General features: G+C 38.5%; 1 protein-coding gene across 1 annotated transcript in view; it reads right to left on the reverse strand.

The window, feature by feature from the left end:
• Positions 1-961: 961 nt before the first annotated feature.
• Positions 962-19,648, reverse strand: part of VWC2L (von Willebrand factor C domain containing 2 like) — a 173,483-nt gene continuing 154,796 nt past the window's right edge. The window contains exon 3 of the mRNA XM_069075102.1: positions 962-1,185. Within this exon, the coding sequence (XP_068931203.1) occupies positions 1,037-1,185 (149 nt within the window). The 3' untranslated portion in view covers positions 962-1,036. The remainder of the gene's footprint in view (positions 1,186-19,648) is intronic.

Genomic DNA, 19,648 nt, shown 5'->3' on the forward strand with positions numbered 1-19,648 from the left:
ATAAAGACAGGCTCAATCCAGGAAATGTATACAACCTCCTGGCTTTCAACCAAGTCTGGCCTCCAGAGCCAAGGCTGTTCAGAACAATTCGGATTCACAGTGGGACTGTTTGACTTGGCTCTCAGAGTTATATTGCCAGATGACAGTGCTATTATGTTCATTTGAGTGTGTTTGGGACAATCCAAACTCAGTACAGCGGTATGATGAAGTCTGGTGGCTAATGTAATATTATTAAAAAAAAAATCTTTCAAGTGGAACCCTGTTTCTTTGCCATGGCTGTATTTGGGTCCAGGTTTTCCATCCCACCTTAGATTTGCGTTGGTAGTTTCAAGGTCTTACTCTTGAAACTCAAGTGGTTTTCCTCAGTATGTGAGGCACCACCAGGCGGAGAGAGCATTCAGTCCCTACCCTGTTCTTAGAGCCCCCTCCCAGTCTCTGCTTCTCTTTTCCTAGCACAGGACATGAACGTGATTGACGTGGGTGGTTTGATTAATCTGAGTCTTGGTGTGCTCCTTAGTTGTAAATATGCTCACTATGTAGGCATTCCTTTTTCTCAGCATTTTGGCTCAGCTGGAAACTTTTTTTTTTCATTCTATAGAATCTGGTCCCCAAGATTCTAAAAAGGGAGGGAACCCACAATAGGAAAATGCCATGTTTGAAGTACAGAAGAGTAAAAAGGAGTTAAACAGCTGAAGATAAATTGGCAGGTCAGAGGCATCACCAGCAAAGGCGTCTGTGAGTGGATGGTATTTCCTTTCTGAGTCAGAAATCCCGTCCTTGTGTCACCGTCAAGCATTGGGACTTACAAAAGCAGGTTAGATAGCTAGATACTGTATATATTCGGTATAGCAAGAAAGAGAAAGAGAGAAATTTCCTCTTAGTAAAATATTCACTTTTGTCAACCCTAAAAGGTTTTGCTGGTGACCCGGTTGTAGCTGGCAGGAGTTTTGTTTTGTTTTGTTTTAAACATGTGCAGTGTAGAAGCCATAACATTTTTTTTTCGTTTTATGGACTTGTCATTGGTTGGGATTCTGCTTTAAACAGTCAGCTTGCCTTGGCATTCACGTTTTGAACACTGAGCAGGCTTCCACCAGTCCCCGTTGTGACAGTGACAGATGTTACATTCATCCACTTTCACTTCAATGCCAGCCGGAATTATTGTGGTTCCTGCAAAGCAGTTTGGACCTGGAATACATACAGAAATAGATTAATTAATGAAAATGGGCAGGGCAAAAACAAAGTCATGTCAGAGGCAAGCCACTCTGTGGAGTTGCTTATCATCTGAGAGATCTCTAGTTTTCGTCTCTCAAATTCAACTGCAGCCACTTTTTATCCAACGCCACCACTGGCTGCATATACATGCTTTTTTGGTTTCCTTTCCTTTCCTTTGTTTTTATGGGGCTGATTGCAGAGCTGTTTGGCGCATGGAATTTGCTAAATTAGAATTCTATGGATAGCTATGTTGGTTCTGTCCTCCAGTTAGCAAGGCCCACTAGAGACTTAGTTATATAAATGGTAGACTAGGGTTAGTATTGGCTATCTCTATCAGATGCCTGATACTCCCATCTGGTTTGTCTCCCCCCTCTCCAGTGTTAACAGAAGATAATGAAGCCTCCCAAACCTGCACCTCCCTCAACTCCTGGATTATAGCACCTTTTGGAGCCCAGTTCCTGGAATTTCCAGCATGTTTCTTGATAACAATGAATAATTCATGGGGGATGATTTATTCATATCTCAAGCAAGTGTTGTTAGTGGTTCATTTGATTTTTATAAATGGAGTTCCTTTAATCTGTTGGCTACCTTTCTGTGCATTTATTTATTTGAGCAGAACAATGACCAAAAGAATAACTTCAAAGTCAGCAGGAATTTTATTTTCTTGGGTTCATAAAAGCCTTACTGAAAATGCCATCTAGCTCTTTGTGGATGGATCTTTTAAGATTCTCAAATTTCATTCTGTCTCTCCCTTCTCCTCTGTCTCCCTTCCTCTCTCTCCTTCTCTTCTCCCCCTTTGGTTCCCCTTCTCCTCTCTTTCCTTTGCTCTGTCCCTCTCCCACCTCTCCTTTTATTTTCTTTCCCCCTTTTCTCTCCCTCCATTCTCTTCCTTCTTTATTCCCATTCTTCTCTCTCTCCCTTTTTTCCTCCCTCCTCTCTCCTAATCAGTCTTCTGTTACCCCTTTCTCTTTCTCCTACCCCTCTCTCTTTTCTCTGTGCTTCCTCTCCTCTCTCTTCCTCCCTCTGTCTCTCTTCTCTCTTCCTCCCTCCCTCTGTCCCTACTCACTCTTCCTTGCCCATCTTTCTCCTTCTCTCTTTCCTTCCTCCTTCCTCCCTCTCCTTCCTTTCTTCCCCATCTCCGTATCTTTCATTCTTAAATACCCCCTCACTTCTACTTTCCCCACACACCTGCACATACACCTGCACACACAATTTAAACTGATGATGAACTTCAGATCTAAATGAAAAAGAAGTATCATTGTTTTCCAAGTTTCAAGTAATGGAGTGGGAATGGGCCATATTGCTGATGTTTTGAATTAACTAGGAATATCAGTTGTGGGAGCACTAGGTATGGTGGGGAATACACAGGTATTCCTAACCCCAACCCTGTTATTTCTTAAGCAGGCACTGTCAAATTATTTGTTACCTACATGACACAAGACTTTGGCAATGTGTACCAATGCTTCTTAAGCATCTCTTCTGTTGCTATGAGTTTATAGTAGGGCATTTCCCCCCTGCAGAACTAATATCAGATATGCTTTGCAATCCCACTTGAAACTGAATCTATGATTTAAACAATACTTAATGTTACTCAAGTAACAAAACATACTTGCCACCAGTGCCTTGTTAAAGCCATAACATCTGCCACCAATTGTTTTAGTTTGGGTCTGCTCTGTGGAGGTGATTTATCTGTAGTGCCCACACTATATCTGTATTCATGTTTCTTTCCTTCACCCTGTGGGACAAGTGCATAAAGCAATGTAGACACGCGTCTGACACTTCAGGCCTGGCTATAAGATTCATATTGGAAGCACTAACTGGAGGTGATTGCAAAACTCAATCAGCTGTTTGATTTCCCTGTATTCTCCCAAGAGGAGAGAACGATTTTATCAATGGAAGTCACATAAGCCGTAGTCCCTGTCATCCTCATTACTGAGTATAATAGGGAGACTGAGTCAGTTCCACAATCCCCTGTCAGGGTTCTGTTTGATGGTTCTAGATTACTCTAAAGCAGGGGTTCTTAGCATGGGGTTGGACTTGTTTGTGTTAATATTTTGGTACATATATTTCTATATATTTCATTTCCTTCATAATTCTATGTATTTTACTTTATACATTTAAAAATATTACTCTGAAAAGGTGTTCATAAGCTTTATCACACTTCCATAGAGGGTTCATGATACAAAAAGAGTTAGGAATCCCTGCTCTAAACGCATCTAAAGCTAAATAGTGATGTAGACCAATGAGCTGGTTCCAAAATTAAGTTTTTTTTCTTTTTTACGAACTTGGGTACAGCAGCCTTTTTGTATCTCCAAGGCTGCTGTCAATAGACAATTACTAGCCAGGATATTTCCATGTAGAAGTCAAGGGACCTGATGAAGTCTTAACTGAGTTCAAGAATAAAAACCGACTCACTGGGTTTTATTTATTTATTTTTTGTAGACCGTAAAGGAGGAAAAATTCTCATCCTAAATATATCTCAGTGATTGTTCTTATGGGGAGATGGATGTAAGAGAGGGGGTGAAAATGAAAAACAAAACAAAACTTTGTGTCTCCACAACCCAATGAATTCAACAAAAGGATTAAATATGATCCTACAAATCCTTTCTCAGATGCATCAGAGGTTGGGGAGAATCTGTCAAATAAAATCTTAGTATTTTAATTATTTTCACTATTTTTCTTCAATTTATTCTCTAGGATTTTCTAAGTATACCAGTGTATCATCTGCAAAAAGTGATAGCTTTGTTTCCTCATTACCCATTCTAATTCCTTCAATTTTTTTTCTTTTATTTTTTGGAGTTGTTCATTTTTAAAATCCTCGATTATTTCAAAAGGGTCATGCAGGTAGGATCAGGGTGAGGGAATTGGACTCAGGAAAGAAAGGATCTTTCCAATTACTATCAATGACTACCTGTACATTTGGATACATTTGGCAAAATGCCTCTCTTTCCATAACTTCCTTTTTCTATGTATGACCAAATAGCTCATAGAGAGGTCTGACTATATTTGATTAACCTCTATACATCATCCTGTGAATGCTACTTATAGTACTCTGCACTCTCAGTGGGTGCTTAGGAAATATTAATTGATGATGTCAGTGATGTGGCAGGAAGCCCCTTTGTATGACACCAGGCCTAATGGGTCACAGTATGAATGGTGAGGTAGGGAACATTCAGTTGCCCCAGTCACAGCAGGGGTATTTTTATATTACCAGAAACAACTCTTTCATCTCCTTAATTTTATTAATACCATGATTTTATTAGTGCCCTTCTGAGAGCTTGTTGGTCTAACTATATCCAGCGATTCTTTGGCATTTGATGGTCTCATCTCCTTAAAAGTTATTTTGATATTTGTCCTATAGAACAATCAATGGGATATGGATGTTGTCTGTCTAAGACACACCTTCATTTGCAATTACCACATTCATTTTTGATTAGTTACCCACTTCCCACCAACATATTATTTCAGAACTCTAAGACATACCTTTGTTGAATTTCAGTTGCTCATGGTCCTGGCGATGACTTCCTTTGGAATGGGAATAATTCTATTTACTTCACTCTACTCAAGCCCCTACATCAGGGGAAGTTACTTAGGAAAGCAAACTGAATTACAGAAGCAACATATTTGGATGTGGAGCCCTTGGAGAAGGCCCAAAGGGGAGCAATGAAAATGATTAAACTAAAGGCTGGCAAATGGGACCTCTGAGGAAAGGTTAAAGGGATTGACTTATTTAATCTGGAATGAGAAGATAGAGCTGTAATTCAGTAAGACTTTTAGTATGAAGGGTTATTATATGGAGAATGGTGATCAACTGTTCATCTCCACAGGGGCTCAGAATAAAAGGAAATGGGAATAAATCTTATCTTGAAGGAATTAGATTGAATAACTGTATACTATATGCTTCTATGAGGAAGTATATACAGTAATTCACTCTAATAGGTGACTGTCACCAAGAAAAGGGGCAAGATCTTTCTCTTGGAGATCTAGCAGAGTGATGCAAGGTAAAGAGATTGGTCTTAGAGTCCGAGGGCCTCAGTTAAAACCCAACCACACTGTCATACCATCCTTCCTGAGAGAACTTAGATGAGGCACTTAATGTTGATGGGCCTCAGTTTCCTCATTTGTAAAAAGTGACTGACTTGAATTACATGACCTCTGAAATCCTACTAGATCTATGATCCTTTAGTCTTTAAAAACAGAGGAAAGCTCATTTCCCAAGTACAGCTCAGCTCAGGCAGAAAGCTTTACCAAGAAAAAAGGGACTAGATATACACATACATATGATAGGTAGCTATAGATAGACAGATAGATAGATAGATAGATAGATAGATAGATAGATAGATTAGATAGATTAGATACATAGATAGATAGATTGACTGATAGATAGGAGCTGGTACTATAAGAACTCTCTGTCTGTTGGTCTGTCTGTCTCTGTCTCTGTCTCTCTCTTTCTCTACACACACACATATGGGGAGGGAGGGAGGAAGGGAGAGAGAGAAAAAGAGAGAGTCAGTTCTTGTAGTACAGCTGCTATCTTTAAAATGGGAGGACCTTGAAGGTGACTGGAACTCACAATTCCTTGAACTTTGCCTCTGGTACATTTCACAAGCTCTGGACACAGGGAAGGCTAAGGCTCCCACAACTGGTTTTGCCTCTCTAAAGATGTCTGGAGTACCACTTGGATTGATTACTATATCTTAAATTTTTTCATGATCAATTATTATAGTTCTAAGGGAATGCTAATGGATCAAAACATTAAAATGGGAGATAATATGAAAATATGGCCTGTAATAAATTTCAGCAATTAGAAAACAGTTTGGTAGGAGGAGTCGGAGTCAGGGAAGAATCCAATAGCTTTCTTTCTAACCATGGTCTACAGGTTCCTCTTCTGTAAAACAGAGAAGTTGGACTAGATAATCTCTGCCACTTACTATCTGTGTGACCTTGGGCAAGTCACTTGGATAAGTCTCTGGGGCCTCAGTTTCCTTATCTATAAAATGAGGGAGTAAGATTAGATGACATTTGACATCCCTTCTAAGGTCTAAATTTATGATAGATAAAGGCCCTTTCATTTCTAATTGTAAATATCCTATTCTGTTCTCATTCCACATTGCCTTGTGTAGGTTAGAGTAATACTGTCTGATCCTTTTTCCCCCTTCAATGTTTTGCAGATTTTAATTAGATCAGGTTTGTATGATCACTCTGAATACCCTTGAGAAAGATAAGCCATAAATATCAGATACTGGGTTTTTGCAAGTGATATTCCAGATGTCTTTATTTTTATTTTTCAGGAAATAGGGCAAGGTGTGAGTGGAATACCTCTTTAAGAGAAAGAAAAAACAGTCAAATGTTTGAACAGCCATGTGAGAGCAGCCAGTGAATAAGTACTTCAGCTCCCTCACACAAGACCTTCTGCAAGGCTATATTTGAAATAAAAGGAGAAAGGTAATAAAAACCAGCAAAGGGGAAAGAAGAGTCTCTGGGTGTTTTGTGGGTAGGTTTACACTGCTGTAAATCAAGCAGCATTTCCACAAGCCTGGGCTTGCAAGAGTAAGGGTAAAGAAGACCAGTATGTGAGCTTCTCTCCGTTATAATATGGTCCCTGAAAAATCCGCTACCCATAGCTACTGAAAAAACAAAACAAAACAAAACAACCACTTTGAGATTTGCATTCTAGCGTCTAATATGCCTGGATTTTAACTCTAAGATCTTCCTCAAAAGGGGAGATGTCTAGGCACAGAACCCAAATTATAAGAGATGAAAGATACTTAAGAGCCTAGATCTGTTTTCGTGTTGCCTTTGGACATGTAGGGAGGTTAGGGGGTCAGATGGCTCTAGAGAAGTGAGAATGTTTTCTTGACAGCTACCGTGTTTCCCCGATAATAAGACCTATCCCGAAAATAAGGCCTCCCCTTACTGTGTAAGATTCCTCTAAAATAAGCCCTATTGAGATTGCTACTGTAGTGAAGGTGATCCCCTGCGCTACACGCTACATTACGGTACCCTCTGTATACACCGTCCCCCCCCCCCCCTGTGAAACGCACGCTGCGCTCCGAGCTGCATCCAATTAGAACTGCAGCAGTGAGCGCATCATCCTGTTCTTCCCCAGTGATTTGCTTATTGAATAAAGGTACATTTTTTTGTTCACATTTACCTGTTTATTAAAATTGCTGTCAATGTTCATTAAAATAAGCCCTCCCCTGAAAATAAACCCTCTGGTGTTTTTCTGTCCAAAAAAAAAAAAAAAAAATAAGACAGTGTCTTATTATCGGGGAAACACGGTAGTTCATCTATATGCTGACTCAGCTTTCTCACCTCAGCCATATCCCAGGACCCCTGTGACCTCCAAGGGACTTAGTCTTTCTAAACTGAGACAAGTTCCATATAAGGGACTTGCTGAGGCTACAGGGAGGCCCCACTGACTGCCATGCTTCTGATACAGTGGCATCACTGTGATGCAAGATGATGAAGGACAACAGAGAAAAGAGGCAGTACTGGATTGATGAACTTTGATTGGGAAAGAAACACTGGGAGTCAAGAGGCCTGCGTTCTACATCCAGTTCTGCTACAGTTATCTATTTGAATTAGGCAAGCCAATTAACTCCTTCAAGTCCTATCTGTTAAACAGAGTAGCTGCAATGGACAGAGTACTTGGCCAGCAGTCATGAAGACGAGTCCAAATCCAGTCTCCGACACTAACTGTATGACCCTGGGAAAGTCACTTAACCCTATTTGCTTTAGGTTCCTCATCTGTAAAATGAGCTGGAGACGGAAATGGCAAAACACTCCAGCATCTTGCTAAGAAAATGCCAGTTGGACATTACTGAACAACAGCAACAACATCTGAAAAATGGGGTAGTAGGACTAGCTGATCTCTACAATTCTAACATTCTGTAATTCTATGATTCAAATTCTACAGGTTTGGCTGAAACTCAGCCACTTGGGGTCGTTTTCCCTCTTCTTTTTTTCAGAAGTCCAACCTTTGTCTGGAATAATTAAGTATGATGTAAAGACTATGCAGGAGGTCAATAGCCTTTTCTATCAGGTGCCCTGTCCTTGGTTTGGATCAAAAGTCATTGCTTATGAGACAGAATGAGGACAATTAAATAGCTCATCATGTGCAGGTTAGAGGTGGCAGAAGTCCCGTATTTTCTCTTAAAAAAGGAATTTCATAAGCTAGGAACAGAAATGTATCTCATTTTTTTCAGTCATTAAATGAGTACATAGGTACTTTAGAAAACCACCTTCCTGCTATGATTTGGACAGTATGGAACCCTACCATAGACCACCAACAATGAATATCTCTGTCTAGTGGTCTTGACATGATGCCTCTATGCTTGAATTTTCCATGAGAGAGTTGGGTTCAAGTCCTGATTCTGTTGATTACTAGCCATGGGTGTATAAATTACTTCACATCTCTTAAGTTTGTTTTCTTGATTATTGAAGGAAGGTGAGCTAGATCATTTCTAAAGTTGTTTCTAGTTATGACATTCTCTGATTCCTTTGCAAATAGTTTTTGGATGGAATAACAATACAATTATCATTGACCATTAACACCTTCAATTTAGTTAATTTTTATCAGATTTTCTCTAGCAAAGAATAGAGAGAAGACTAATCAACAAATACATATCATACACTTACTTTATGCCAATAGAAAGACAAAAATAAAGCATCACCTTCCCTCAATAAATTTACATTGTACTGGGGAAATTCTTGGAGTCCTGCTTAGGAAGACAAGTTCAGTCAGAGTCCATCAGTTATGGTGGTAAGAGACAAGGTGGCTAAGGGGCAGCACATTGGTATAAGGTACTAGAAAGGAAGGAGAGTACAAAAGGGGAGAAAGATTGTTGTATAAAGGGAGGCAGCAGGTCAGGAGGAGGAAACTATTTTTGTTTTCAGTTTTGCCTGGGGTTGATTCTTATGAAAGGACTCAGAAATAGCCTTCCTTTGTTCAACTTTGGGCTTCCTCCATATTCTAGTAGCAATTATATTTTCGCTCTGCCTCCCCAGGGTTTTCTTTTTGAGAACACTTTGCTGAAATCAAAATCCTGATATTTAAATATCTTTTCTCTCCCCACTCCCTTTTCTCAACCCTTTTCCCTTTTCTCTATCACTTCTCTTCTCTCTCTTTTTTCTTCATCTCCCTTTTCTTTCCCTCCCTCTCTCTTTTTCTCTCCCTTTTATATCCCCTCTCCATGTTTTTCTTTATTTCCTTTTCTCTTTCTCTTCTTCCTTTTCTTCCACATTCTCCTTCCTCTTCCTTCTCTCTTCATTCCTCTCTATTTCTCCAGTCTTCATCTCTCCCTCTTGATATTAACAATTACTCTACAAAAAGGAATCTTTAGGAGCCATTTCATGCATTAACATCTGTTGTTAGCTATCTTCTGGTGCTAAGAGGTGGAATGGGAGATGGGGAAGAGGGAAGGGTATTGAACAGGATGGGAAGAGCTAACAATAAAATGCCTGAGTGGAGTAGAGGAAAAGATGTTATTGCTGCCTCCATTCCTTTGGGAATACTGACAAACCTAAGAGAGGTCAGCATATCAGAGTGGACGAATTAGTAACTATAGTTGATTGGTTAGAGACCCTTGGTCCCCTGGGTCTTTGTTCCAGATCCTCTCCACTTTCTAGATATCTGTTTCTCAGGGGTAAAAAGGGTTAATGACCACCACATAAAAAGGCTTTATCATAATAAACTCATATAATGTTCCTGATTCCAACTGAGATCTAGCATTGCTCAATAGGCCTCTTTAAGCATTGCCATTTCTGGCCTTGATTTGAACATTTTATAATTGACACTGGGTGTCTTTTAGAAATTTGTTGTAAATGATCTTCCTGCTGCATAAATGAATCTGATTCCTATTGTGCAAAGCTATAAATGTCCTGTGTTTATTTGGCAGTGCCTTTAAAACATTGTTTCAACAAATAGTTCACTTATAGGACTCTGCCTATCCTGGATTATTATTATTAGATTGAATTATGGACATCCTCATAGCAGATTCTAATTCTTTTCTTCATGAAGTCTGATGGATGATATTGTGCTATGAAAAAGCAAGCAGTCTTTCTGATCAGGTGGACTCATTTTCCACTATTGAAGTCTTGGGGCAGATACTCCTAAAATGCCAGTTATTGTCACCAACAGCATTGAAAGTTGAATAAGATCCTAGCCCCTCCCTAATAAGATGTCCCCATTCCTTGCCGAGGACTACATCTATCAGATTTCAGGTACTGAAGGGTGCCTTTGGAATATGGATCATATCATCATATCATATCATATCATATCATATCATATCATATCAATCATATCATATCATATCAGCCTTCTAGCCTCTCGCTCATGAACTACCTCAGAACTCTATTTATTAAAGCTAAAAAACAAACAAAAAACTTCATATCAAGGTGGCAAGATTCATGAAAGATTTTCTCCAAGGCCACCCTAAGGCTGCCTGTTAATCATTTTATTTGTAAACTCAATATTGCCAAACTCCCATGCAAATTTTAGACTGAGAGCTCAGGGGAGTTTTCCTGGTCCTTAAATATGCAAGATTTATAGCCCGGTGCTCCAATTAACTAAGCAGAAAGGGTTAGATCTGAGAGACAAAAGACCAGGGTGGTACTACCCCTTCCCTTTCCCTTCTTTGCTCTCTCCACCTCCTGGCCTCCTTCCCTCAAGAAAAAAAAAAAGCTTGTCTGTGTTTAGTTTTGCAATTTAAAGTAGTCTTTGTAATCAGGACCCACGTCAGCACCAGCATAGCTTCAGGCACATAATGGTAGCTGAACAATTGCTTATTGGTTGATGGATTGCTTGAGTGGGTCCTCCTCAGTCCTGTATATGCTAGAAAGGGATGTTTGTAACTTTTGGTAAATGGTTGTAAGATTTTGCCTTTGCATGAAATTTTCAATCCTTTCCATTTTTATTTGACAACTAGATTTGATTGATGGATTAATAATTTTTTCAAGATATTATTTGATCTTACATTTGTATGAGATTAAACTTTTCAAAATGCTTCCATTATCTCATTTGTGTCTCATAACAGAATAGGAATTACATTCTTATTCAGCATGTAACGGGACTCCTTGGACCATTGTGACATGTATGTCAATGAAATTCTTAGCACACACACATTTTGTAGCAATGGACCAACGAGAAACAAAGTATCTCATACCTAAAAACCAGATCATTGATTCTTCTGAAGACATAGGGGGTCACCAAATGCCCTAAGTTATACAACACATTGCTGATCTGTCCCGGTGGAGGGATTTTCCTTACTGGGAGTGCCCTATAAGAGTGAAATTATAAATGTAGATAAAGAAGTAATATAATACTATTTTTATATCATCACTGTACATAGAATAATGCTCATGGGTACTATGAATAGGCAGCAAGGATTATCCATGTTACAGTTTGACATTAAGTAATTGAGTCTTTCATAGCAATGGAGCATCTCTGAAATGAATGATTTAGAAAGTGTGGGTCTTAAAAATAATTTGATTACCCCTATGACCATTTCTATCAAAGGTCTGAGCAACCCTCTCTATTGTTATGCTCTCAATACGCATCATGGATCCTTGGCCCATCACTGGAACAGGTCATTTGGGTAAATATTGCAGTGGGTACTCACAGAGCAAAGGTAGCATTAGCTGAGATGTATTCCACTATTTCTCTCCGAATCCTTCTATCAGGGCCCATGTTACTCAAGAAAATTAATGCATTTTATTCATGCTTCAGAATAGCTGCCTTTGTAAACTGTCCAAGTTTGAAAAGGGGAGGAGGTGTTTGGATGTGCATGTGTGTGTCAGTTGGGAAATACTTCAAATTTCTGAGAGTCTGGGAAATAGGAAGTCACTAAAAAAAAGGAAAGTATAGGAAACAATATTAAAGAATCCCCTCAAATTAAACGCAGTTTTGTTTAAAGGCTGTAAATTCAGAAACTGTTTATATTCCTTTCCTGAGGTTTGCGGTGCAATTTAAAGCCTAGAAAAAAAAAGACTATCCATCTGGTCCAAGCATCAGTTGCTGCAAAATAAACAACCTCCAAAACCAAACTTCCCCAAAGGTTCTCTGCATTGCTGATGTGCTGAGACATTCAGGAGTGCAGGAGTATCCTGGGGAATGTATTATCATTTTCTACATGAGGCAATGGGGCCCTGGTCTTTCTGAAAAGAAACTTCAATGATTTTTAGACAACAGAATTCATTTCCAAGTAGGGAGATGTCTATGGTTTAATAAACTAAGATTGTTACTACAGAGGATAATATGTGTTCTGAAAATGAGGGGGGGAAGGGTCAGTCTGCATACAATGGCAGAGAAAGAAACCAAAGACCAAAGAGGAAGAAAGTCCGGTGGTCAAAGCACAAAATTTTATTAACTTTAACTTCTCTGATTTGCAATGTATTCACAAATGCAGCCATTAAAAAAAAGGAATTGGGTATGGAAGGAGGCTGAGTGGGGAAACTATACAGATTGGGGAGTACTCACTTCTGACTCAACATGTGCAAAGGACACTGATTTCCCAGGGAATGTCATCAGGCAGATGTTAACATAATGAAATTAATGGGCAGATGTTACAGCAGATGTCAAGCTTTCGGCATCAGTAGCACTTTAGATTGCCCCAGTGAGCTTCTTCCACCAAGTTGGACTTTGGCTCTGGACTGAAGGTTGGTCCAGGCCATTCATGATCCTCAGGTCTCCCTAGTCCCTTCCTTAATTTAAATATGTCCCTGAAATTTATATCCTTTAACATCTTCTTCCCATTAAATGCAAATGAGGGGCACTGCTATAAACTCAGTCAAAGTTGTGAAAATCAATAAGAGACTGTTAGTAGTATTTTGAACTCTAAGGAAAGGACATTGGATGGGAGGGGTAAGTAGGGTTGTTTGTTTTTTAATATTTGCACATTTAATATTTGCATTAGTTCTTCAAATGGGATATGTAAACCACTCCTGTTGCCAAATCTATTGTGGCTAAGGAAAACATCTGGTTGAAATTCCACTGACCTTTAGAGACCCCCAAGTCATCCCATTATGCTAGTTTTCATTCCAAATGGCCCAGCTTAGCCCTAGGGGATGTATTTTCTGGAGCAGTTGAATTGTAAAGAGTGTTTGTGCAGCAGTTGCATTTCCCATGCAGATATTCAAGGCAACTTGTTTAGAATCTCCTGAGCTAGGCACTTTTTAATATTTGCATGTTGGGATTTATCTCCTCTTTGCATCAAAAACTGTGCACCAGATTTGAGGAAGATGCTGGGAAGTGAAGCCTGTTTATCCAGTCCTCCATGTTCCACAAAGAACTGAATAGTAACCAAAACTCTTGTCACCTGTTCTATTAGGAAAATGTCTCCTAGGCCAATCAGGTGTCAAGCTTTCTGCAAGTGAATTCAAGTCTCTGGCTAACTCTTTCATTGACCAATCTATTGCCTTTTAAGATTGGATTTAAGGGGTGGCCAGGTAGCACAGAGATTAAGAGCACCAGCTCCAGTGTCAGGATGACCTGGGGATCGAATCCAGGCTCACACACTTATTACCCACCCAGAAACACCTGGTCGTGTAACCTTGAGCAAGTTACTTAACCCTGATTGCTTAAAAAAAAAAAAGATTGGATTTAAGCAATGAAAACGGGAAGGCTAATGTTGTCAAAGAAACATTGATATAAAGCTGGAAAAGGCCATATAATTCATATAGTCCAACCTCCCTATTTTATACATTTTAATACATTTAATAATTATTATAATTTAGTAATAATTCATTAATTATGCCTCATGTGCATTAATGCAGCACTTTAAAGTTTGCAAAGTACTTTGCCAACATTGCCTCATTTTATCCTTACAACACCACCATGGGAAGTAGGTGTTATTATTATCCCCATTTGTTTTTCTTTGTCCTTTATGTTTGAAGAAGACCAAAATGATAGCACAATGTGGGCATCAATGTACAGTGTTTCAGACTGTGACTGATCATACCAACCCAAGCTCAAAATCTTCTCCCACAGGTTGGGTACAAATGATCCATATGACCATTTGGAAGGGAGACATCTATAAATGTGCATATCTCATGTTTCTACTTGTTTTACATGTGAGAGAACTGAGGCTTGTTGAGTTAAGGCCATGTTAAGTGGCTTGCCCAGGGTCTCAGTGTCTAAAGCTGAATTTGAACTCAGACCTTTCTCATCCCAGGTCCAGCATTCTACCTATGGCACTCCCTAGTTGCCTAGGATGCTGAAGTCAGAAGGAAGTTGTCACTTGCTCAAGGTGATACATGTAGTAAAAAGGCAGAGGCAGGCTTTAAACCCAGATGCTCTGACTATAGAGTCAGGATTCTTCTCCCTGTACCATTATTGGCTGTTTGGGACTATTTTCAGTTGGTTAGAATTTGCTATTTATTATCTTACACGCATTATATCACACTTAAGTGATGTACTTCATGTTGCCTCTGGTCATCTGTTTTCCCCTTTATTTAGCATTCATTTAATAATAATAATCATAGCTAGCATTAAATATTATCATGTTATTAATTATTAATTTAATAATAATACCTAGCACATAGTACTTTAAGGCTCATAAAGCATCTTACAAATATTATCTCATTTAATTTACAACCATTCTCAAATGTAAGTGCTATTATTATCCCCACTTTTCTGAGGCAGATAAGACTTCCCCCAGGGTGACACAGTAAATGTTTGAAGTTAGATTTGAACTCCAAGGGCAGCTGGGTGGTTCAGTGGATAAAGCACTGGACCTTGAGTCAGGAAGATCTGTGGTCATATTCCCCTTCAGACACTTACTAGCTGTGTGACCTTAGACAAATCCCTTAGCCCTGTTTGCCTTCATTTCTTCCTTTGTAAAATAAGCTGGAGAAGGAAATGGCAAACCACTCTAGTATCTTTGCCAAGAAAACCCCAAATGGGGTCCTGATGAGTTGAACATGATTGAAATGACTGACCAGCAACATTCCAGACTCCAAGTCTAGTGCTTTATCTACTGAACCATCTAGTCACTCCCTAAGCTATATGCTGAGGAATTGAGCTTAAACATTAGGTGGAATTCTGAGAATGGAGATCCTTAAACTTAGGAAATTAATACTGACAGTGGAACCTTTATATCTAGCAGTCTTTAACAGATTGTTTTCATGGGAAAAGTCCGGTCCTATCTAAAGGCAGATGATGAGACTAGTTTAACAGTTAAGATGGAAAACTGCCTGAATAACTGTCTCCAATTGGCAGTGTTGGTCTTACTTGTGGCTTTCATGGTTGCTATTGGCAACTCTCAATGAGCTCAGAGAATCAGAGACCTTTGGAGATGCTATTAGGGTGGCCCCTCAATAGTGAGGCTTTGGCAGAATCCTGGGCCCAGATGGTCAGTGGTTCTGAAAATAGTCAGAAAGTTGCCTCTACCCCTTCATACTGTTTTTTGGAATATTTCCTTTCTTTTCTGAATGCATTACAGAGAAGCTAAGTATCATCACAATTTAGACTCCAGCTATAAAAGCTGAAAATAAGAATTCTATTCCTAGAAATTATTAAAATATACTTCTGTTGTTTCATGGAGTTTATTATAATGAGATTTGATCTATAGTCTATGTAGTTTTACAAAGGTCTGAGATAAGATTCTTTAGAGTCTTTAATCAGTAATAATAATAATATAACATTGATTTTGTGTTTTCAGTTTTGCTAAGTGTTTTACATACGTTGTCTCATTTGGTCTTCACAACAAATGAAGAAGGCGCTGTTTTCATATCCATTTTATAGATAAGGAAACTAAGGCTGAGAGAGGTTAAATGACTTACCCAGGGTAACACAGCTAATAAATAAATGCCTGAGGCAAGATTTGAATTCACACCTTCCTGGTTCTAAGTTCAGTATGTTATCTACTGTATCATTTTGCTGTTTCAGATGTAAGTGGTCCAAGAATGGGACCATGCTCTATTCTAGGAAGACCACTTGATTTGTAGTCTGTTGACCTGCTTTTAAGTCCTGGTTCTCTTAACTTGTCTGACTTTACACAAGTTAATTCAACTCTCTTGGCCTCAGTTTTCCCATATGTGAAATTAGGTAGTTGGAGCTTATGAATTAGTTAATCAACATGAATTCAGTAAGTTCCTACTATGTATTAGCTTTTGGACAGGATGAGGAAGATACAAACAAAATGGGAGCTGCTGTCCTCAAGGAGCATACATTCTCCTTGTGGTACACAGCATATCTACAGATACTTACAGGATGTGTACAAAATAAATGTGAGGCCACTGGAGGGGCACACAAACTAGCATTTGGTAGAATCAGGAAAGGCATCCTGACAAGAGGTGTCTCTTGATAATGTCTAAGTTCCCTGCTAATCCTAAAATTCTATTATATTATGAATTATATAGATAGGACTTCAGAATATTTATGTTCTAAAGAAAAGACATGACTAGATATTTAGGAATTGTAAGTCTTGCTTGTGTATCTAATTTTCAGAAATCAAAAGCCTATCTTCTCTACCAATCTGAGGTTGAAAAATCCTCCTGAAAATATTGGCTGGGGATAAAAGATTTCTGTATTGATATTTCAAGCCTGTGAAATGCACTCCCCATATTGTCAGGTAATGACAGAGAGCCTTAATATCAAAGGGAGAGGGCAAATCATGTAGTACTGCCGAGCCAATGAGAGGGAAAGAGTGAAGTCTGACTAATTGATATAGCTAGCATACAGCTGGCAAGTAAAGAGGAAGAGCGAAACATTAATGGGTTGTGTTTTTGCAGATTCAACAACAACACTAGAATCACTTTGACATCACCTTCGGATCGGGAAGACATTTTATGAATCTAAGCTTCTCTTTAATCTGAGTTAGTGTGAAACCTAGATTGGTGAAAGGATCCAAAATAACCTAGAATTCTAATATAGAGTGAAAGGAGAGAAATCATTTATTTGGTGTCCCCAGAACTGTGCTGGATGCTTGTCCAGGGATAGAAGATGAATTCACAGCCGTGATGATGTAAGAAAATTCATGCTAATGAAATGTCAATACAATCAAGCCTATATTTGCTAGATTTTGTATTTTTAAACTACAATTCAAGGTCCTGACAAATAAAGCTTTTACTCTTAAGCTTCTCTCTGAAATCTCTCTGAAGCCAAGGTTTCTATGTCCTTCGATGTGGCCAGAATTTATTTTTTGTTTTTTTAAATCAAGTCTTGTTATTTGAGGAGAAAGACCATATTATAAGATCCCTAGTATTTTTTTCCAGAATTCTTCTGATGTGCCAGTGGTCCTTCATGATTCTCCCATTTCTCAATGCCTTGAAGGCTGAACAGTGATAAAAGTGGCATTGGAAATATATTGAAGTATATTTCACCCTATCTCCAAGCTTTGGACACTGCTCTGACATTAGCTCTGTTATGAGTATGAGGATCTGTATCAAGCTCGTTTATTTTAATCTGACCTGACTTAGTTCCAAAGTTGATCCGTGGGTTCCCCTTTAGGGTGGGCCCCAGTATCTAGTTGGAGCTGAGACTGTTCAGTCAAACCAGTCTACTGAGAATTTACCTGAATGACTCTATGATGGAGCCATGGAAATACCATGGCATCATTACAGATATGGTCATTGACGACTAAAGAGAAGGCTGGCTTGAATAGATACCAGTGAAACTGTGATTCCTAAAAATTGTGTTCCTAATTGCATTCCTAAAAAAAGGTACATATGGACTGGTTTGGGGACTTAAAGGAGTAGGCACCATTTGCTTAGGCATTAACTGCATGATTTGAAGTGCTTTGTCATAGGGAGATGTGAGATTTAAATTCTATTATTTCATCTACTCATTTAGAAGTACCATGTCAGTATATGTTGCCATGATAATTCACTTCCTCCCAAGGTGAGGTTGATGACAAAAATAAAGGAATCATATATACTAAAATATTTATACTGTCCTTTTTTAATAGGAACAGAGTAAATGCCCATTGATTAGGAAATGGCTAAACAAGTTATGGTATACAAACATAATGTAATGTTACTGTGCTGTAAGAAAAGATGAATCTGATGAACCTAGAGAAGCTTGGAAAGATTTATATGAAATGATGCAGAAGGAAATAAATAGGACTAACAAAACAATATACACAATAATTTTAAAGTATAAATGGAAAGAAAGACAACAAAACCACTGAAACTGAAGGCTGTCAAATTATAGTGGACAAATTTGTTCCCAGAGAAGAGATATGAGAACTTTCCCCCCTCCCTGCCTCTTTTATAGAACTGACAGATCATTGTTGTGAGACACTACACGTAACATTTTTTTGATATATTATTTAGTTTTATTGAACTTTTTTCCCTTTCTTAGTTATTATAAAGGAAATATCTTTGAGGATGGAAGTAGGGGAAGAATTACATTGGGAAATAAAATCATGCAAACAAAAAAATAGCAGGGATTTTTTTTAAAGCATCCCAATAAAACTTTTCTCTTCATGCATGTTCAATGTTTCTCAACATTCAGTGATCTTGTTGTCTAAACTAAAGACAGATAAAAAGTAGTGCTGCAGTGAAACAAACAAAAAGATTAATAATTTTTTTGCAGTCTCTAAGTTTCACAATAAAAATCATATGACAAAATGACATTTCTGGGAGCCTGAACAATGAATTTTTGTCATTAGACATTTGGTATTTAGAAGACTTCCTATGCCTGGATATGAACATTCATTTTGAAAAAAAATTAAGCTAATTATCATTGGCAATGACAACAACCGCCACAGAGAAGTACAAAATCACTCCTACTGTGATCATTTTTAGAATAAAATTGTGCTTTTTCATACTCCTCACTAGAACATTATTGAGAAAGAAAGGAATATATTAAGATTCAGGAGACTTAGAGAAGTTAAGAAGAGTGAGAAGAAACAAGGGGTAAGGAGCATTTGGCTGACAGGCAATGAACACGATGAACATATGGTCATCAAACTGAAGTTGCGTGGGTATTGGCATCTCTGTGCCAAATGCCATAGCCATTCCTAAATGCTCCTTAGTAAAGATTCCTGGCTAGAAGATGAGATTAAAGATAAAACATTGAGAGGAGAAAAAATCATTTCAGTTGACCTCAATAGGCTTATTTTCAGGGACAGGTCATTCCCTAGTGCAAGAATAGACTTTGCCCCTTCACTGGTATTGCCAAATTTTCCTTACCTAACCCAGGTGAAGCCAACACATTGACTCTTTTCAAAACAAATGTATTGCTAGTTGAAACAAGTAGAAAAACTTTGTGCGTGTGTGTGTGTGTGTGTGTGGGGGGGGCATGAACTCTTCTTCCTTAACTTTGGGGCATATGATACTCCTTAAGGCTCTAACATATGTAATGAGAACTAGAACACCAGAATCATAACTAGCCATTTTTGACTTGAGGAAAGAAGTATAAACTATGCCTGGGATAAACGGCAATAACTACTGTTCATTTCATTTGATTGAGTTGAGATGGAAAATGGTAAAG

Source organism: Petaurus breviceps, unplaced genomic scaffold (assembly GCF_028583685.1).
Source record: "Petaurus breviceps papuanus isolate PSGF00001 unplaced genomic scaffold, PetGlider_PUasm1.0 90903, whole genome shotgun sequence".
In the NCBI taxonomy this organism is placed as follows: domain Eukaryota; kingdom Metazoa; phylum Chordata; class Mammalia; order Diprotodontia; family Petauridae; genus Petaurus; species Petaurus breviceps.